Below are 16,957 nucleotides of genomic sequence, written 5' to 3' on the forward strand. Positions count from 1 at the left end.
TACTGCTGACACTGCTTCATAAGTTTGGTATTGTAACAAACTTGGTGGTGCAAGTCTGGATGGAGTGTAAGTGCAGTGGCTGCTTTCGATTCCTTTGCTGGCACCTGGGGCAGTCTGTGACAGTCCTGCCTCTAGCAAGGATGCTCAAGTGCTTGTAATTGCATTTTCTGAGCTTCTGTTTGTCCAGTGCTTTTCTGTATGCAGGATTGAAAAGGAACTCCTGGGTCACGAGCAGGCTCCTGCAGTTGTATCTCACTCAGCTGCACATGCTGAGCCTAGGAAGAATGCTAAACAAGGGTCTGTTTTCATGCCCTTTCCGCTCATGACATCCTGCCCTATCTCTGCATCCTATTGCAAGCTTAACTGCCCTGGAAGTTTGTGTTCCCTTCTGCATTAGCATCATGCTTCACCTCTTGATCAAAAACAGGATATAGAAAGAGCTGGTCTGTGATGGTGAATGACAGGTTCACTGTTGTCAGTTGCCTTGATTTGAGGATTCTTTCAAGTGTGGAGAAACCAGGACTGGCTGTCATGCAGTGCTAGCTTCCTAGTTGTTAGGCTGTAGCTCAATATGTCTGTGAGTTCTTGGGTCTGTAGTTTTGCTGTGCCTTGTAGAGTCAGTGTGGGAACACGGTGGCTCACAACGCAGTGGCTGAGCCAGGAACAGTGCTAAGATTGTGGTGGCCTTAGGGAAGTTATGCAGCGTCATCTCTTGTCAAGTCAAGTGTTTAGGATTCACGGTAAAATTACTCGGTTTTTAGAGGGTCTCACACATCATCTCAACCTACTCCCTGCATCTGAGGCAATGTCAGCGCTCCTGCTTTTGACTAGCTGTCCTTCACTGTTTTTGTGTGTGAAAAGCTTATGAAACTGTGCGTTGTGAGCAGAGACGATAAAACATAGACTCATAGGATAGTTTGGGTTGGAAGGGACCTCAAAGCCCATCAGTTCCAACCCCCTTGCTGTGAGCAGGGACACCTCCCACAAGACCAGGCTGCTCAACCTGGCTTTGAACACCTCCAAGGAGTGAGCATCCACAACTTCCCTGGGCAGCCTTTTCCAGGGTCTTGCCACCCTCACTGTGAAGAATTTCTTCCTAATGTCCAATCTAAATCTTCCCCCTTCCAATTGAAAGCCATTCCCTCTGATCCTGTCACTATGTGCCCTTGTAAAAAGTCCTTTGCCAGCATTCCTGTAGCCCCTTCAGGTACTAGAAGGCCGCTATAAGGTCTCCCTGGAGCCTTCTCTTCTCCAGGCTGAACAACCCCAACTCTCTCAGCCTGTCCTCATATGGGAGGTGCTCCAGGTCCTCTGATTGTCTTTGTGGCCCTGCTCTGGACCCGTCCCAACAGTTCATATCCTTCTTATGTTGGGGATTCCAGAACTGGACGCAGTATTCCAAGTGAGGTCTCACAAGAGTGGAGTAGAGGGGGAAAATCACCACCCTTGACTTGCTGGCGATGCTTCTTTTGATGCAGCCCAAGATATGGTTGGTTGCCTGGGCTGCAAGCACACATTGCCAGCTCATGTCAAGCTTCTCATCAACCAGCACCCCCAAGTCCTTCTCCGCAGGGCTGCTCTCGATCACATCGTCCTCCATCCCGTTTTGAAATTGTGGATGTGTAGGACATTGCACTTGGCCTCATTGAACCTCATGAGATTCACATAGGCCTGCTTCTCCAGCTTGTCCGGGTCCCTCTGGATGAGCTCCCTTCCTTCCAGTGTGGCAATTGCACCACTCAGGTTGGTGTCATCTGCAAACGTGCTGAGAGTGTACTTGATCTCGCTGTCTATGAAAATATTAAACAACACTGTTCCCAGTACAGACCCCTGAGGGGCACCACTTGTCACAGATCTCCATCTGGACTAAGCATACTTTTTATCCTTGAGAGGACAAGAAATGCTGCATATTGTGTTCTTGTTTAGACTTGTGTTGGGATCTTACTGCTATCAGGAATAGAATTCACTTACCATCTACATAACCCCAGCAGATGAGATGCCTGTACCTGGGGCACAGTGGCTAGAGAGGTGTGGGACTTGGCTGAGAAACTGTGCTGACTTTGTAACTTAAACTTAACTTTTTGGATCAGCTCTGGTATAAGGCATTTGCATGAGCATAATTTGAACTGGCATTTTAGCTGATTTAGCTTAACCAGTAGGAAAGGTTCAATGAATACTCTTATTGTGTCAGAATAGCTTATTCTAGGTCAGGCAAAGAAACAGAACTGGTGTGGTCCTTCAGAAAGGAGCAGAGTGTTAATTTTCCCTTTTCTTTAGTGAAGGTAAGTGAAAAAAAAGTCTTCAGCTGGCCCCTGGTAAGTCCCCTGCCAATGAGCTGAGTTTAGCCTGTTAGGTACCTGTTCACTCCATGCCTCACTCCATGGGAAATCATGCTTTATTCATGTGCAAAGAATTTAAAAACAACTGGGTAACTTGCTTTGCGTGGTGGAAATGAGTACAGAAATACAGCAGGAGGCAATGGGGATTTTACGTCAGGCTTTGAAGACATAAAATGAGTGAACTCTTTCCTAATAAATGCAAATGATGATCTGTTAGTGGTATAATGAATGATCATTTCAATACTGAATTAAAGTTGGGTGAAAGAAAAGCACTTCCTTATGGGTATGTACAAGTTGAGTAGGTTGGGGGTGTAAAGTTTAATTGCATTCACTGTGGCTGTTACATTAACTGTGCACCCATTTTGCTTGAAATAGGAACAAAGCTCATCTCCCTTCCCTAATTAGGTAGGTGATACTGAGTGTTCAGCTTGGACAGTTACTGTGCAGCACATGACAAGGTGTAAGCTTGTGTCTTGGTTTGCCTTGCTATAATTTGTATGTTGTTCCCTGCCATGCAAGAAATTTTTAAAACATAGAGGAGATACTTTATTTAGATGTATAAAAGGTCTAATGCTTCATGATCATACGTGATGCCGATCTGATGTGACAAGCTTCTGACTTTAACGGAAGTGTCTTGACAGTTTGGGCCCAGAGCTCTGAACAGCAAAACAAGAAAACATCTGGTTTCTGTTACTGTTTTAGAAACACTGGAAGACTAATTAGTTGCATAACTACTAATATATATTAATATGTACAGTGAGCTCAAGTAAGCACCAGAAATGTAGGGATGTTTGACTGTTTTCTGGTGATGACCCATCTACTTACGTGGCTTGGACTGCATTTGACTTACTTGCCCTAATACCTGTCAAAATGCAACTTGCTCCATTTGCATCTCTTTATTAAAAAGTGCTAATGCTTTGTTTGCTGGTATGTGTTGTGATTTGTTTATGCCTAAAAATATGTTCTGGAGTGACAGAACGAAGTTCCTGCTTACTTCAGAGGCCATTGTCCTAATTGGAGGTTTAAAGTGAGCTGAAGCTGCCAGAGAAACAATTACTTTGTTCTTGAAAGAAAAGGTGATGTTATTATTGAAACAGCAGGGTAGAAGTAGGTTAAATTTAATGTGCCATCTTTCTCTTTTTGCAGCATGCAAGTTTCTTAATTTTTAGCTGTAGGTCTACACAAATGTGGCTCTTATGAACAAGAGGCACAGATGTTGGGCGCTCTTGGACGGGGGGCATGTTTTTGTGTGTTTGGTTAGTTGGAGCCTCTTTTATTTGTACCATAGAAATTCCAGCAATTGCAAGTTGAGAGCATGTTTGGAAATTGAACCACTGTTTTAACTACACAGCTGAGTGAAGATGTGGAGAGAATATCTGAAAACCCAACAGATGAGAGAGGAGGAGAGATGGAAGTTCATGAAGATGCCAGCTCTGTTATTTTACCAGGTGAGAACTGTTAGCCCAGAAATTACCAATTTTAAGTGCCTGATAAGCTGTTTCTGTGTATGGGTTTGGTTGGGTGTTTTTTTTAATTGCACTTCCGGAAGCAAGCAAAACACTAAATTACTTCTTTTGGGGAATAAATACTGATGGAAAGCCAAGGAGTTTTTCCAAGGATTAAGATGAGAAAGTTGGTTTGTTTTTTTGGTTTTTTTTTTTTTTTGTGTGAATTGTGCTCAATCAAAGAAGATCCAGCATATCTGGTTCTGAGATAGCTTAGTACGTCATCTTCCTTTATGGTATACCTTACCTGAGTTGCAGTTTCTGTGATGATGTTGCCAGCAAAGTCTGTGCTAGATTTGTGTAAGCAAGACACAATATTGAATGGATTTGCGTTTAAACAGATTTTAGACTGTATGGACCTGCCCTTGGAGGGTATGATGCAGTGTTAGGTGGACTTATTGCAGCTCAGAGGTAGGCGTTAAGGGAAGCCAACCTGAAATGACTATCACCTAAATGCTTTGCAGCTGTTCAGGGCATACTTGTTTCAATAGTGCAATTTAATGCATATTAATATCCTAATTGCTGTAGCTGCCATCTCCTGGCATGTAACTCGGGAACATGTGTTTGACCATGGACCTTTGTAAGAGGTTATGTGTTCTGGTATTTACTAAAAGGCTAGTGTTTGCTGTGGTAAGGAACAAACGCCAAACTATGCTCTCGCACAGGGCAGAGTGTGGCACGGCCTGAGAGGGCCTGACTCATTTAATTACACCACACAGAAGAGTCAGCATAAAATATGCCTACTTATCTCCTTCTGTACACTGAGTTATAATACTCTTTTTGTGTGTTCATCTATATATCTCTCACAATCCAAACATGATGTGCACATGAATTTTTCCTCACAAGTATTGCCGAAAGAAATGGGAATGCAAGGAGTGTGGGGAAAGCAGTGTCTGTACACTACTGAGACTAATGTGAAGCTCTTCAGAGAGTAAGCTTTGAAGGCAAGGAGACCATGAGAGAACCGGGTTGTAGGTTTTTTTCTAGCTGTAATTGGAGGAATCCTTTTGTGAAACATTATGTAGTATGCACAAGGAATTTGAACTAGAGTCCAAAGATGAGAGGGTAATAAATATCTAGTGACTTCTAGTCTAATGGTTGGACTCGATGATCCAGTGGGTCCTTTCCAACCTAGTGATTCTATGATTCTGCTGTGGAGGAGATGCAATGCATCTCCTGTATAGATAGCTGTGTAAGACCATTAGAATATCAAATCTCTCTGCTGGAGTGCATAAGAATCGCTTCAGACTGGGGAGGAGGGAAAGGAGTTGTTTTTTCCGGGAGGAAAGCTTGACTATCAACAGACTTTTTTTTCTTATGAACTTTGAACTTTGTTTCTAAGTTGGCCTTCTTGAAAATGAGCCTTGTTTCCTGCCTGCCGTGTCCTTAAGTAGAGTGCCAAATTCAACATGTGAAAAAGAGAAACAGTCTTTAGGTGATTCTGCCTCTTGCTGGAGAAGGAAGCTTCTGTATTGAGTGGTCATCAAAACCAGCAATAGTCATGGGGTTTTTTATTAAATCAAGCTGAGTTTGAGGCTTACTTTCCTCTCAAGCGATTGATCTTTAAATGAACACTATATAAATTCAGCCCAAATATCTGTATTTTAAAGTCCTAATCCATATTCTGTTTGGTTCCAGATAGTGAACTGGGTACCTCTGCCCCTTCTTTGCGTTTCAGCAAGACCTGCCTAAAGAATGTTTTTTCAGTAATTCTTCTGTTTATTTATCTGCTGCTCATGGCTGTAGCTGTGTTCCTTGTCTACCAAACCATCAGTGACTTCAGGGAGAAGCTCAAGCACCCGGTGATGTCTGTCTCGTACAAGGAAGTGTCCTTGTACGATGCACCTGGTAAGACTGGTAACAAACAAAATTGGTTAAGTTGTTGCTCACATTTATCTTAGATTGTTTTAATTTTTTGGTGTTGATCTCAAGGGCCCGGGGTGCCTGTGGTGCTTTGGCACAGGTCTCACTTTCTTTTTTTTTAAATCTGTGTTGTATTGACTTTGTACAGAAGTGTTAATACTGTATGGGAGATTTTTGGAAGCTTTTGTGCCTGTAACATGAATGACAGTAGCTATGGAGCATTGTGCAACGTTTGAGGGATAAGAAGTGTTTTCAGACTTTAGAATGAGTCATCTTTTAGGGAAAGAAGATGATGTCTTATGGAATTACTACCCGAACTGTATCGTTCAATCAGGGTAGCACACAGGATGTGTATCAGGATCTCAGTGCTGCTGCACTGACCAATGAGATGCCATTGACAGTAAAGGAGGTGAATTTCTCCAACCAACCACAAAATAGCCACAGTCCCACTTTCTGCTTCTGTTCTGCATTGTTTACAACTTGGTATTACATCAGTAGGCAAATGTGATGTGACTGCAGGGAACAGTGTTGGCATAAAAATGCAGTGTGGCATCAGAAAGTTGTGTTACAGCTCGCAGGAGGGATTGTGCCACAGGAGCATTTTTGAGTAGTGAGTTCTACATAATAATTTTTTTAAATTATCTAGTAGCCGTTCATAAATAGAGCTGTGGTAGCAAATGTAGCTCAGACATTCGTAGGTCAGTTTCTAATTTAAAAATGACACTTCTATTTGACGTGTTACCACATTTTACAAATAAGCACTGCAGTAATTGTGGCTGAAAGGTGAGTGTTTCAACTTGTTTTTTTTCTTTATGATCGGTTAGACTCAGCTCTGTAAGTTAGTCCTTGTGTTTGGACCATATGGATCTGGCTGTAAGAACAGGCTTTTCTGTTTGTGTTTTTTTGTTTGTTTGTTTTTCTCCATGAGCTTTTCAACAGGAAGAAAATATCATTTGAAGAAACAGAGCAAGATACATGTAAATCCAAAAATATTGTCAAGGATCCCTGCCAGATCAGAGTGCCTAGATTAATGTAGCCCTTTACTTCTTTGCTCTATTAAAGTGATGAGGTGGCAAGTTGCAAGCATGGAGCACTGAAGGAAGGGTTAAAGCATTCTTTGACTGATGCATGCCGACCGCTTTGACATCTTGCACTTCGGCAGACAGGTCATCTCTGTTGTGCGAGTTAATCATGTAACTAAAATCATACTTGTTTTTTGGTAGTTGGTCTAGATTATCTTCAAGCAAGATTGTTTCCAGTAGCATGTGGCATATGTGGTGTAACAGCATTTTTGGTTATGGGCTCTGTATTTTGCTAACCTTTTACAGCTGAGGTGACTGAGGTTCTTTTAATGCATGCTGAAATGGTCTGAAATGGTAGATTTGTGGTGTATGTGAATTTCCATGCAGGTGAAGTGGTAGTGTGCTTTCCCAATGATATCAGTAATAAGGGATGGTAACAGTTAGTACTTGTTTGATTGCTTTGATCTTTATCATGACATGATAGTCAGTGAACAGAAGATGGTATGTGTTCTGAAGAGCATCTTTCCACTTTTATTGGATCAGCCAGTGATCTTTGATCTGTCATGTATAGTACATATGTTGTTTCCAATAAAAATTTGACATGTTAAACAATAATGTCTGAAAACATACGCATGCTAAAGTGCTACCAGTCCCATTTAACTTCAGTTGTCTTCCTAACTTAGTTTATATGTTCATTTCACGTGGGGTGAGAGGGGTTGATGTATTAGCTGCCAGCTTGTGGGAAGACTAAGGACAGTTAATAGCTTCTGTGAACCTTGAATTGTTGTAACAGAACATGAACCCTGATTCTTTCAACACATCATGGGTGTTCTGTCCTGATGCAATTGGCACATTTGTCATGCTCCAGAAAAACGCTGAGGCACGTGGTTTGATTTGACTGTTTTGCTGTATCTTGAGGATAGCTCAGGATGCTGTAGGATTAAATCCCAGAATGAAAATCTGTGTACTTGGGAAAAAAATCATCTCTCTTCAATGTGTTTCCTCCCAAAATAGGTATTGCCTTTTACCCAGGCAAGGCTCAGCTGCTCAGCTGCAAGCATCATTACTATGATCACATTCTGCCGCTGATAAATCCAGGTCAGCCAGGAGACATTGAATGCATCACTCAGAGAATCAACTACACAGATCCTTTTACTAATCAAACTATGGTAATAATAGTATAATGGAACATAGTTTATTCGTCGGGGGTTTTCTGCTTGTAATGTTATTTGAAAATAAAAATATTTACTAAAAGCGCTGCAAAAAAAACCTTCCTTCTAGTTTTCTTTTTTTTTTTTCAAGCCATCTGTCTTTTTGTTTTCAGAAACGTAAAAGACCCCAGTCAGTGTGTACATGTGTTATGGACTATCAGATGTCATGTGGGTGTATGCAGCATGAAAACCTGAATGGGACAAAATAAGTCAATTTTTAACAGTCAGGCTCTTCTTTCATTCCTCTCCTAAATGAGCTGCCAAGCATACTCCTTGATATAGTAAATCTAACTGTGATTGAAAGCTATAGCAGTTATTCCATTAAAGCAGGATAGCTTATTTCTTTTTGTATGTTTGCTGGGAATTACAAACTATTTTTGTCACACCTGGAGAACTCTTAACTAGGCATCAGATTTTTCATTACACTGAAATACTGTGAGCCAATAAGATAGGTACAGTGAGTGATTGCCCTTAAAAATGCAAGGAGTCTAGCATCTGTATAAATAAATGTTCAAAAAATAAGTAAATACGGTCATTTGTATCTAAAGTAGTTGCTCAGATTGTTTTTAGGGAAACTAAACGTGAACAAACAATCTAGGTACATGTTTGGTCAGCTTTTTTCCTCTTCATCTTTTGCCTTTTGTCTAGTAGTCATTTTTTTTTTTTCCTGGGAAGCAGCTTCTTGGTGTAATTGAAAGTAGTATTACAGGTGCAAGTGTAATTTAATTTCTGCCACTCAGATACTCTTTTTGCGTGTTTTAAAATGCAGGTTCTTAGTTTGTTTTGCTATGTGGTAGATTAATTTAGAAGCTTGTGAATCCAGTAAACCCAAGTCCTGGAGTGGAAAGGAGAGGCACTATGTAGAGCTCTGTTAAAATTGGCTGAGTCCTTTTGCAATCAGCTCACTGTTCGATATAACTCCTGCACTACTTTAAGTTGTATTCTGCCTGCTAGCAGGTTTTTTTTCTTTTTTTTTTTCCCCTTCCAGCAGCTTACTTGAGATGCCAGGGGCTGTGAAACTGTTCCCCTTTCTTAAGGAAAAGCCAAATGTTCTCCACATCATACTCCACATTCACTTGTTTCATGTCCAGAGCTGAAATTTCCACAACTTTAATGCTTAAAACAGTTTTGATTGTCCTTCTGCAGAATGCAAGTTTGTGGCCTGGTAATTCCACGTGAACCCAAAGGACTGTGAGAGAACTAAAGCAGATTTCTTATAAAAACACTAGATCCCAATGTAAAGACTTAATTTTTAAACTAAAGTAGGGATTCAGTTGGCATTCTTGTTAAATATTTTAGTAGACGTATGTTTAGTAGTGGCCAAGGACATCTCAGTGTGTATTAGGTTTCTGTAGAGTATGAGTGACAGATGGCAAATTCACGAACAGTCAGTGAGGATTCTTTTGCTACTCTCACCATCCCTCTGTTTGCTTACAGAAGTATGCTTTGATTGTTCAAGGCCCTCGTGACGTGAAGAAAAAGGAACTGGTGTTTTTGCAGTTTCATTTAAATGGAACAGACCAAGACTTTAGTGCTATTGACTACCTTCTGTTTTCTTCTTTTGAAGAATTCATCAACAGGTATGTGAAGGGATGAGTCTGTAACTGCACTGAACTTGCCACACCAATACTAGTGAAACCAGGGCTGTTTTAATAAAAATCTGACAGACTTTTATGTTCTCACCAATGCTTCTCTACATCGTACTTTTTGGTTTTGTTTTTTTTTTAAAAGCAGTCAGGTCCCTAGATTAATTTGTTGTGATTTCATTGAAAGATTCACTATATTTCGTTGTATTGTTAGCTTTATGTAAGATCCTACAGAATGATGTCATTTCGTAGATGGGGTGTTCAAAATTGCTTCCTATTGGCCTAACATTGTAGTGACTAATCAACCTTCTTCTAATTTTAACAGCAGTGGGATTAATCCTGTCATGAACTTTCTTGAAAGCCCAGCCCTTTTTCCCACCCTAAATTCCATACTTTACTGTTCAATTTTTGGTTTTAATTTAAATTCAAGTTCTGTGCTTCTCTCTGTGATCCAGATTAAAAAGCTAGACAAGAGGAATTAGTCACAGTGAGACCTAATAGAAAGCCTTAGTTTGTAACAGTCAGATGCTCAGTGAAGAAGGGACAGAAGATGAAGGCCATACGCAGAACAAAATTAGGTGAGGGACGGGAAGAGAAATTACAGATTTTTATCGCAACAAATAATTCTTGGAGGCTTGGACGTGATCATACTGATGCTTTACAGATGGAGCAAGGACTGGAATTGTGGCCAAAACTAGTTATCTGAATTTGCCTTTATCAGAGCAGTTTCAACTTCAGTGTAGGAGAAATCGTATTAAGTACTTTCTGTAACTGTATTATAACACCTTATAAAATGTTAATGTTCTGGATATTTTAGGCTTTGATATTTTAGGGTGAGAAAATACCAGTTAAGAGTAGTGATGTAAAAGGTGCTACTTGTTCCTTCTGTGTTGTTTTTTCTCATTTTTTGTGGCTTGTGCCGCAGTTAAGTATGGTTTTGTTGTATCTCGTTCGTGGTTCTTTGCAGAATGAGCCAGTTTACTGAGACACTACTTGGTCTGTGCATACTCAAGTCTTGGGAGCCACATTTCTGTGCTCATTGTATCAATTTGCAGATAAACCATTTTAAAGAGCTGTTTCTTCCCAAGTTAAAACACTTATGTCCTGCTTAAGTTGGCAGTGTTTCTGCAAGCAGGCCGCAAGTCTGCATGCTACTGTCCCAAACACTTGTGCTGCGTGTTACGCAGGTTAGAAGTACAAAAAAGCAATAAGCAGTTTTGCAAAGGTCCCGGCTTCAAGGCTGTGTATGTCCCAGTGTAGGTGAATCAGTGAGAATCATCTATAAGCTGCCTGGGAGAAACCTGGATCACAACCTCCTGCCTCCAGGTTTGCTAGGTCAAACCAGTTAGATGTCAGAATCAATCCCTGAAGAGACAGGGAAGTGTTGCTTTGTTCTTGGAGAAGCTGCAGTATCTCAGTGTTTGGAGGCACCAGAACTGAAGCTGGGAGAGTGAGGGCTGAGCCTGGGTTACATTTGGAGCAAAGTGAAAAGGTAGGAAATGGTGGTATCTGTTTGGGGATGCATCCTCTGTACCCATTTGCAGCAAGTAGTAGGAATGTGACTTAAAACTGGTTTTGAACTAACCTAGATAACGATAGAATTGGTCTTTACAGCTGTAAGCCTTTGAACTTATGAGTAAAAGATGTGCGTGTCCAAATGAAGTAAGAGAGCCAGTTGTGCACAAGAGGCCAGTAGTGTCTTTTACAGCTTCCTCCAAAGCTTGGTACAAGCTATATGGCTTGTCTTGCTCGGTATTGTGTATTGCAGTCCTGGCATCCCAGGGCATGAACTGGGAAGGCTCAGGGCAGGATGGAAATTTACGTTTTCTCCTGACTACAAAGTGCATGTGAAACCACATACGTATGTGGAATGTACTCATTCTGTCCAGCTTCCAGCAGAACAGAAAATAGAAATGATTTCCGGTTCATCAGCAGATGCTAAATTTAGTTGATGGGAAGTCTGGACTAAGATATCCATAGAAACTGTTGTGTATAGACAGTGCAGATGTTGTCCTTCTGTACAGCCTTTAAAAACTTCAGTTACTGCCCAGTGTTAACTACGTCTCCTGCCAAAGCCTCTCACTGGTTATGAGTACATATTATTAGCATTGTGTCCCGCAATTCATGTAAAGTCTTATTATAGATGCTGAGATATATGCAAAAACTCATCAGATATTATAATTACCTCTACATTTTTTTTTGCCATGGCTGCAAACAGCTTAGGTTGGGCTGGGCAGGCAGACCGCTGTAAAATACGTGTGTAGGGTGTTCCAGTGTCTTGATTTACAATGCAAAACCCCTTGAAATTGGTGAGAAGCGTTCTGCTAAGCACTGCAGTTTCTCTGTATAGACAGTATTATGCACAGTTCACACTTGCTTTAAATAGCAATAATCGTATCTGTGAAGGCTGCTGGAAGTATCAGTCATAAGCAATGATAAAAATGGCATCTAGAGACTTGTATCTTTACTGAGTTTTTTTGAGGCATAGCAAGTGGTGAGGACTCAAGTAAGGTCCACTTGTTTCTGTCAAAGGTTTTATTTTCTGCAGCTCTTCTGTTAAAATTGGGTCGACAGAATTCATGAAGCTGGCACTGCCCTGCTAGTTTTGTCCTAGCCTTCACAGAACACTGCTAAACTGTGTGCTGTTGTTGGCATGGGGGTTGGAGGGATACCACCACTGTCTTTTTTCTTCTTTCTTCTCTCTTCTTTCTTTTTTTTTTTTCCAAGACAGTAGGAGCTGCTGTCTGTACCATATTAATTGGAGGGTAGGAAATAATGAAACCCTTGCAAATTACCGAAGAAGTGTGGTTAAAACTACAATTTCCTTTCCTGAACTGTCATTATTTTCATACATGGGTTTAAGAAGAAAATCTGAACATATTACTGACAAACTATTGTTAGCATAGCATGTAAAATAACTTGGGATCATGTGAGATGATGAATACCACTCTGAACAGGTCAGAGATTATTTAAGGGTCTAAAGAGAGCTCCATGTTCACGTGTCTGGTCTGGATAGCTGCATGCACAGAAATAATTTACGACATAGAAGGGCTGAGGCTTCTGGTGTTATACCATTTGACCCTTTATGAGATCCCATGGCCGTCTGAGAGTTCCCCAGTCTAGAGGAAAGCAAAAGCCATAAAGACAAATTTGTTTTGATCCATCTGTGGTTTTGGCTCTTGCTGTTGCGTAGGAGTCTGTTGGTGGGACATCCCAAGCTGCCTCTTATTCTTGTGGGTTGGTCCAGAGAGAGTAGTGTTAGAAGGATCCACTGCAGAGCTACGGCCCGATCCAGAATTGGGTTAGTGACTCCCACAGTTGGGACAAATACAATGTCTCATGGTCTGATGTTGATCAGTCTGTGCTGTAGGGCAATGTTAGTCATTTGAACTGTCTGTGGATACCAGAGAGCATTGACTGAGTGGAGACCAGGGCTTTGTAGGCCACCCAAGAGAGACAGTGGCCTCTTCAGCTGTGATGTAGGAATTTTTGCGTGGTCTTAAAGTACCGTTAATATCTTGGGAGAGCCTGCTGCAGAGTATTCTACGACTAAAGGACAGTGTAACAGGTAGAATAACTTACTGAATAGGAAAAAAAAATGATGTGCAGTCTTTGGAGGCTGTGTGTCTTTGGGGTGAAAAGGGAATTAAAAATAAGCTTTCTGCCTCGAGAACTGTTCTTCAGGTTAAAATCCCTTGCCTGTCTTGTGTTTGCTTAGTTGTGTGTGGGTTTTAAGCAGCAATATTTGCCCTCTGCCATCATTTATGCAAAGTTTGTGCCTCTCTGCCTTCCTTTTTTTTCCCTGACTCTGTGACAGTCGTCTGGATTATGGGCACATGCAAGGAGATGCCTTCTTAGATCACTCCTCCACAACTTTCCCTAAAATGTTATTAATCTCTCTTCTTCAAGCCTACAATTACTGTTGAAGGCAAAGTATACTGCTGCTGTCTGCTTACCACGTAAGTTGTGGCTGTAATGTTCAGCTCTATCTCATAACTTCCTGCCTCAATTTTCCATGTTGGTTTGGAAGGCTTTTCTAGGATGTTGTATTTAGTCATGCATTAGGCGTATGACTGGCTGGCAGAGTGCTAATTATATATGTTCCTCTGAGTGGCAAGGCACTGTGCGCTTCCGCACCATCCCATCAGCTGCTGCTCTACCACTTACCAAAGCGGGAGGGAGTCACTGTCAGGTTAGGTCTCCCTATGTCATTGATTTGTGTGGGAAGGAGCTTTGTTCTGATGCTTTGCTCGTGTCTTGTGAAGTTTAAAGAGGAGCACTGCCATCCTGTTTGGCTCACTAAATAAGCAGCTCATGTTACAAATCCATAAAGATATTCCTGCTAAAACCACTCTTGGAATATCATCTGTTTTGATGAGTAGCAAAGAATTAGCTTTTCCTTCCAGAAACTCATCTCCTTGCTGTTTGTATACACAATAGAGTTCCGTGTTTGAGCCTGTCAGCTGAAGCCCTGACTTGAGTACATCGGCTTTGTTAAGTTTTGCTTTCCTACAAATGTGCACGTATTCAGCTATTAAGGCTGAGCAGGCAGTGTAGTACAGAGTAGACATCAGTGTGATATTCTTTTTATCAGTCCCTGCTCTTGCTGCCTATTAGACAAGATGTCCTGGTTTGCAGAAACAAAAGGAGCCTCAGTTCTGAAAACTAAGGAAAAAGATAAAATCCACTCAGTGCTGGTACAGGACGAATCCTCATTGTCTGTTCTCTGGAATGAGAGCTCCTTCAGCGCTGCTGTTCTTCCTCACTTCTTTGCGTCTTTCTTTGAAAGACCAAAATACCTTAATCTCCCCATAGAGGTAGCCATGCACAATTCTGCCGTATGAGCAAAGTATATTCTTTCCCTTTATCTAGGAAGGTGGATTTAATGAGTCAAACCCCTTTTCCTTGTCTCAAGGACCAGCATACCCTACCACATCTCTACAACTTAAAATCTATCTTTAGTAAAAATCAGCAGTTTGTCCTTCAATGATTCATGACTCATCACCAGTGGTTTTACCCCTTCATCTCAAATGAAACATTGTTGAAAAAGCAGCTTATTTCACAGAGATGACATGAAAGTGGCTGTTCTGGGGCTACAAGTATCTGGGATTGTGTATTGGGAAAAAAGGGATGTTATTGCAGATGGGAGCCTTACAACAAGGGTACAGTGTTCCCAAAATGAGAGGAATACACTGAATGTAAATGTTGAAGTATTTTAGGTATGTCTGCATTGCAACCAGTTTATTTGGATTGCAGAAATGGGGTGAAGTAGCCTGCCCTGACTCTAGGCTGTTCCTTCCATCTCTGGCTCCTTGCATTGCGGCAAATTGTTTCCTGGGATCGTGGCTCTGCTCTTTTCTGTCCCGGAGCTGACAGATGAGCAGAACAAAGCTCCTTTATAAAACAGAATAATTTCCAGGATGGTAGGGCATCAGGTAAATCTGCAGTTAAGAACACAAATGCAAGTGTTACCACTAATCAAAACGTCACCACTAACAATGTTTTAGGTATTTTGAATTGTAATCGTGAACACATTTTGACATGCCTGTAGGTCTGACATTCTCCTGTCTACAGTGCTCAGATATCCCTGAGTTTGCTCAGTAAAGTAATGGTCTTTTTCCTTTAGTCCAGAAAAAGCAGAATTCATGAAGGATTGTGAAAGTTCATACTCCAGCTGGAAGTTTTCCGGAGGCTTTCGGACTTGGGTCAAGATGTCCTTGGTGAAGACAAAAGAAGAAGATGGTAGCGAGACGGTTGAATTCAAACAAGAGGTAAAAAACCAACCCAAACCAGCAAACCCCACAAAAAGACCCCAGCTCCTCAGGAAGATTTTGGTTTTGGACCTATTAGTTTATTAAGAACTGGTTACTGCCGTGGTTTCAATGATAACTGCCCAACAGAACCAGTTCTTGGGGCAAATAGCAATATGAGTTGGAAGAAGAGTGGATGGATTGGTTGGTTAAGTAAGTGAAACATGAGGAGCTTGGTTTTTGTTTCACTGTATCCACTTGCCACTGAGCAGCTTTGGCTCTATGGTTACTTGCATTCTTTCCTAAGGTGGAGAGGTTCTGTAAAAGAGACCAGCATAGAAATATTAACACAACTACCTTGAGTTCAAGATGGGGAACAATTGCCAAAGGAATTGTCTAAATAATAGCTAGTATTGGAAAGAGTTATCGTTTAGGTTACCACAAGGGCTGATGTTAGCATGAAGAGGTAAACGTAAGCCTTGCATTCTTTGTAGCATTCCCATGTCAGCTTTTTGTTTGGGTTTGGGGATTTATCTGTTGAATGTCCTTAGAAACATGGAGTAACTCAACTTATTGCATAATTTAAAACTAGAAAAAACACAGGTGGAAAATGCAAACTTAGCTAGAGATTAAATGAGTTTGACTTTCATTCCCGTTCTGTTCATACCAATGGACAGGAGACTAATTGTGTTTTGAGTTTGTTATCTTGCTCCCAGTGTTGGTTAGGGAGAAAGAATCTCGTTGATGATGAGAGGTGGGAATTTTAAGAGCAGTCTTTTTCATAGAGTATGTGTTTCAGAGACAACACTGTCTTATTCTATGGTACACTTGGAAAGTACTTTGTGGAGAGGCCCTAACTTAAGGCAAGAACAGAGCTGTGACTGAGGTGGATACCCTCCTGCCCCACTGGGGCAGAATTGTAGAATGGTTTGGATTGGAAGGGCCTTAAAGACCATCCAGTTGCAACACCCCTGCCATGGACAGGGACACCTTCCATCGGATCAGATTGCTCAAAGCCTCATCCAACCTGGCTTTGAACACCTCTAGGGATGGGACATCCATGACTTCTCTGAGCAATCTGTTCCGATGCCTCACTCATGCAAGTCCCAAACTAATGCCTTAGCTTGGAGGAAAGGAAAGGATGCATTGGTCCCCTGCTGCCATGTAAGCACTAACAACGGTTGTCTGTCTGTCCTTCATCACCTACACCTGTGTGTCACTTGCCGTTTGGTACTTAACCTAGTGCAGCATTTTTAAAAGTCCTCCTTTGTGTGCCGAAGTCTAATGCGTTGCTGAGTGGAAACAAACGGCTGACTCAAACTCAGAAAAAGCTGAGCTTTTTGTCACCGTATACATCCATTTCGTCCAGCAGTTATGGACTCTCTGATCATCTGGGTAGGTGAACATCTTTGTTTCTTTTTAAAAAAAACCCAACCAAAATCTAAGAAATAGGGATTGGTACAATTGTAAATTAATAATACAGTAGAAGTTGAAATAGCTCAGACATAAATTGCACTTGCTTTGTTTGAGAGTAAAACATCTGCTCAAGTTGCATAAGGAAGTCCATTAGCCTTTCAAATGTGAAACTGGGAGACAGCATACCAGAAAGATGGGTCGTAAGTATTAGGTCGAATAGCACAGTCAGTCAGTCTGCTCACTAGCCTAGTAGATGTTACTTTTT

The 16,957-nt window shown here is 41.3% G+C and overlaps 1 protein-coding gene across 8 annotated transcripts in view; it reads left to right on the forward strand.

Moving 5' to 3' along the window:
* Positions 1-16,957, forward strand: part of PACC1 (proton activated chloride channel 1) — a 28,774-nt gene that overhangs the window by 4,952 nt on the left and 6,865 nt on the right. For 4 of the 8 annotated variants that reach the window (XM_054063861.1, XM_054063862.1, XM_054063859.1 and 1 more), the window contains 5 exons: positions 3,691-3,787; positions 5,483-5,692; positions 7,744-7,898; positions 9,378-9,520; positions 15,153-15,297. In XM_054063861.1, the coding sequence (XP_053919836.1) occupies positions 3,691-3,787; positions 5,483-5,692; positions 7,744-7,898; positions 9,378-9,520; positions 15,153-15,297 (750 nt within the window). Of the gene's footprint in view, positions 1-2,725; positions 2,745-3,627; positions 3,788-5,482; positions 5,693-7,743; positions 7,899-9,377; positions 9,521-15,152; positions 15,298-16,957 lie in introns of those variants that run through there. The other 4 variants (XM_054063863.1, XM_054063860.1, XM_054063866.1 and 1 more) reach the window with 3 other exon arrangements.

Source organism: Cuculus canorus, chromosome 3 (assembly GCF_017976375.1).
Source record: "Cuculus canorus isolate bCucCan1 chromosome 3, bCucCan1.pri, whole genome shotgun sequence".
NCBI classification, from domain to species: Eukaryota; Metazoa; Chordata; class Aves; order Cuculiformes; family Cuculidae; genus Cuculus; species Cuculus canorus.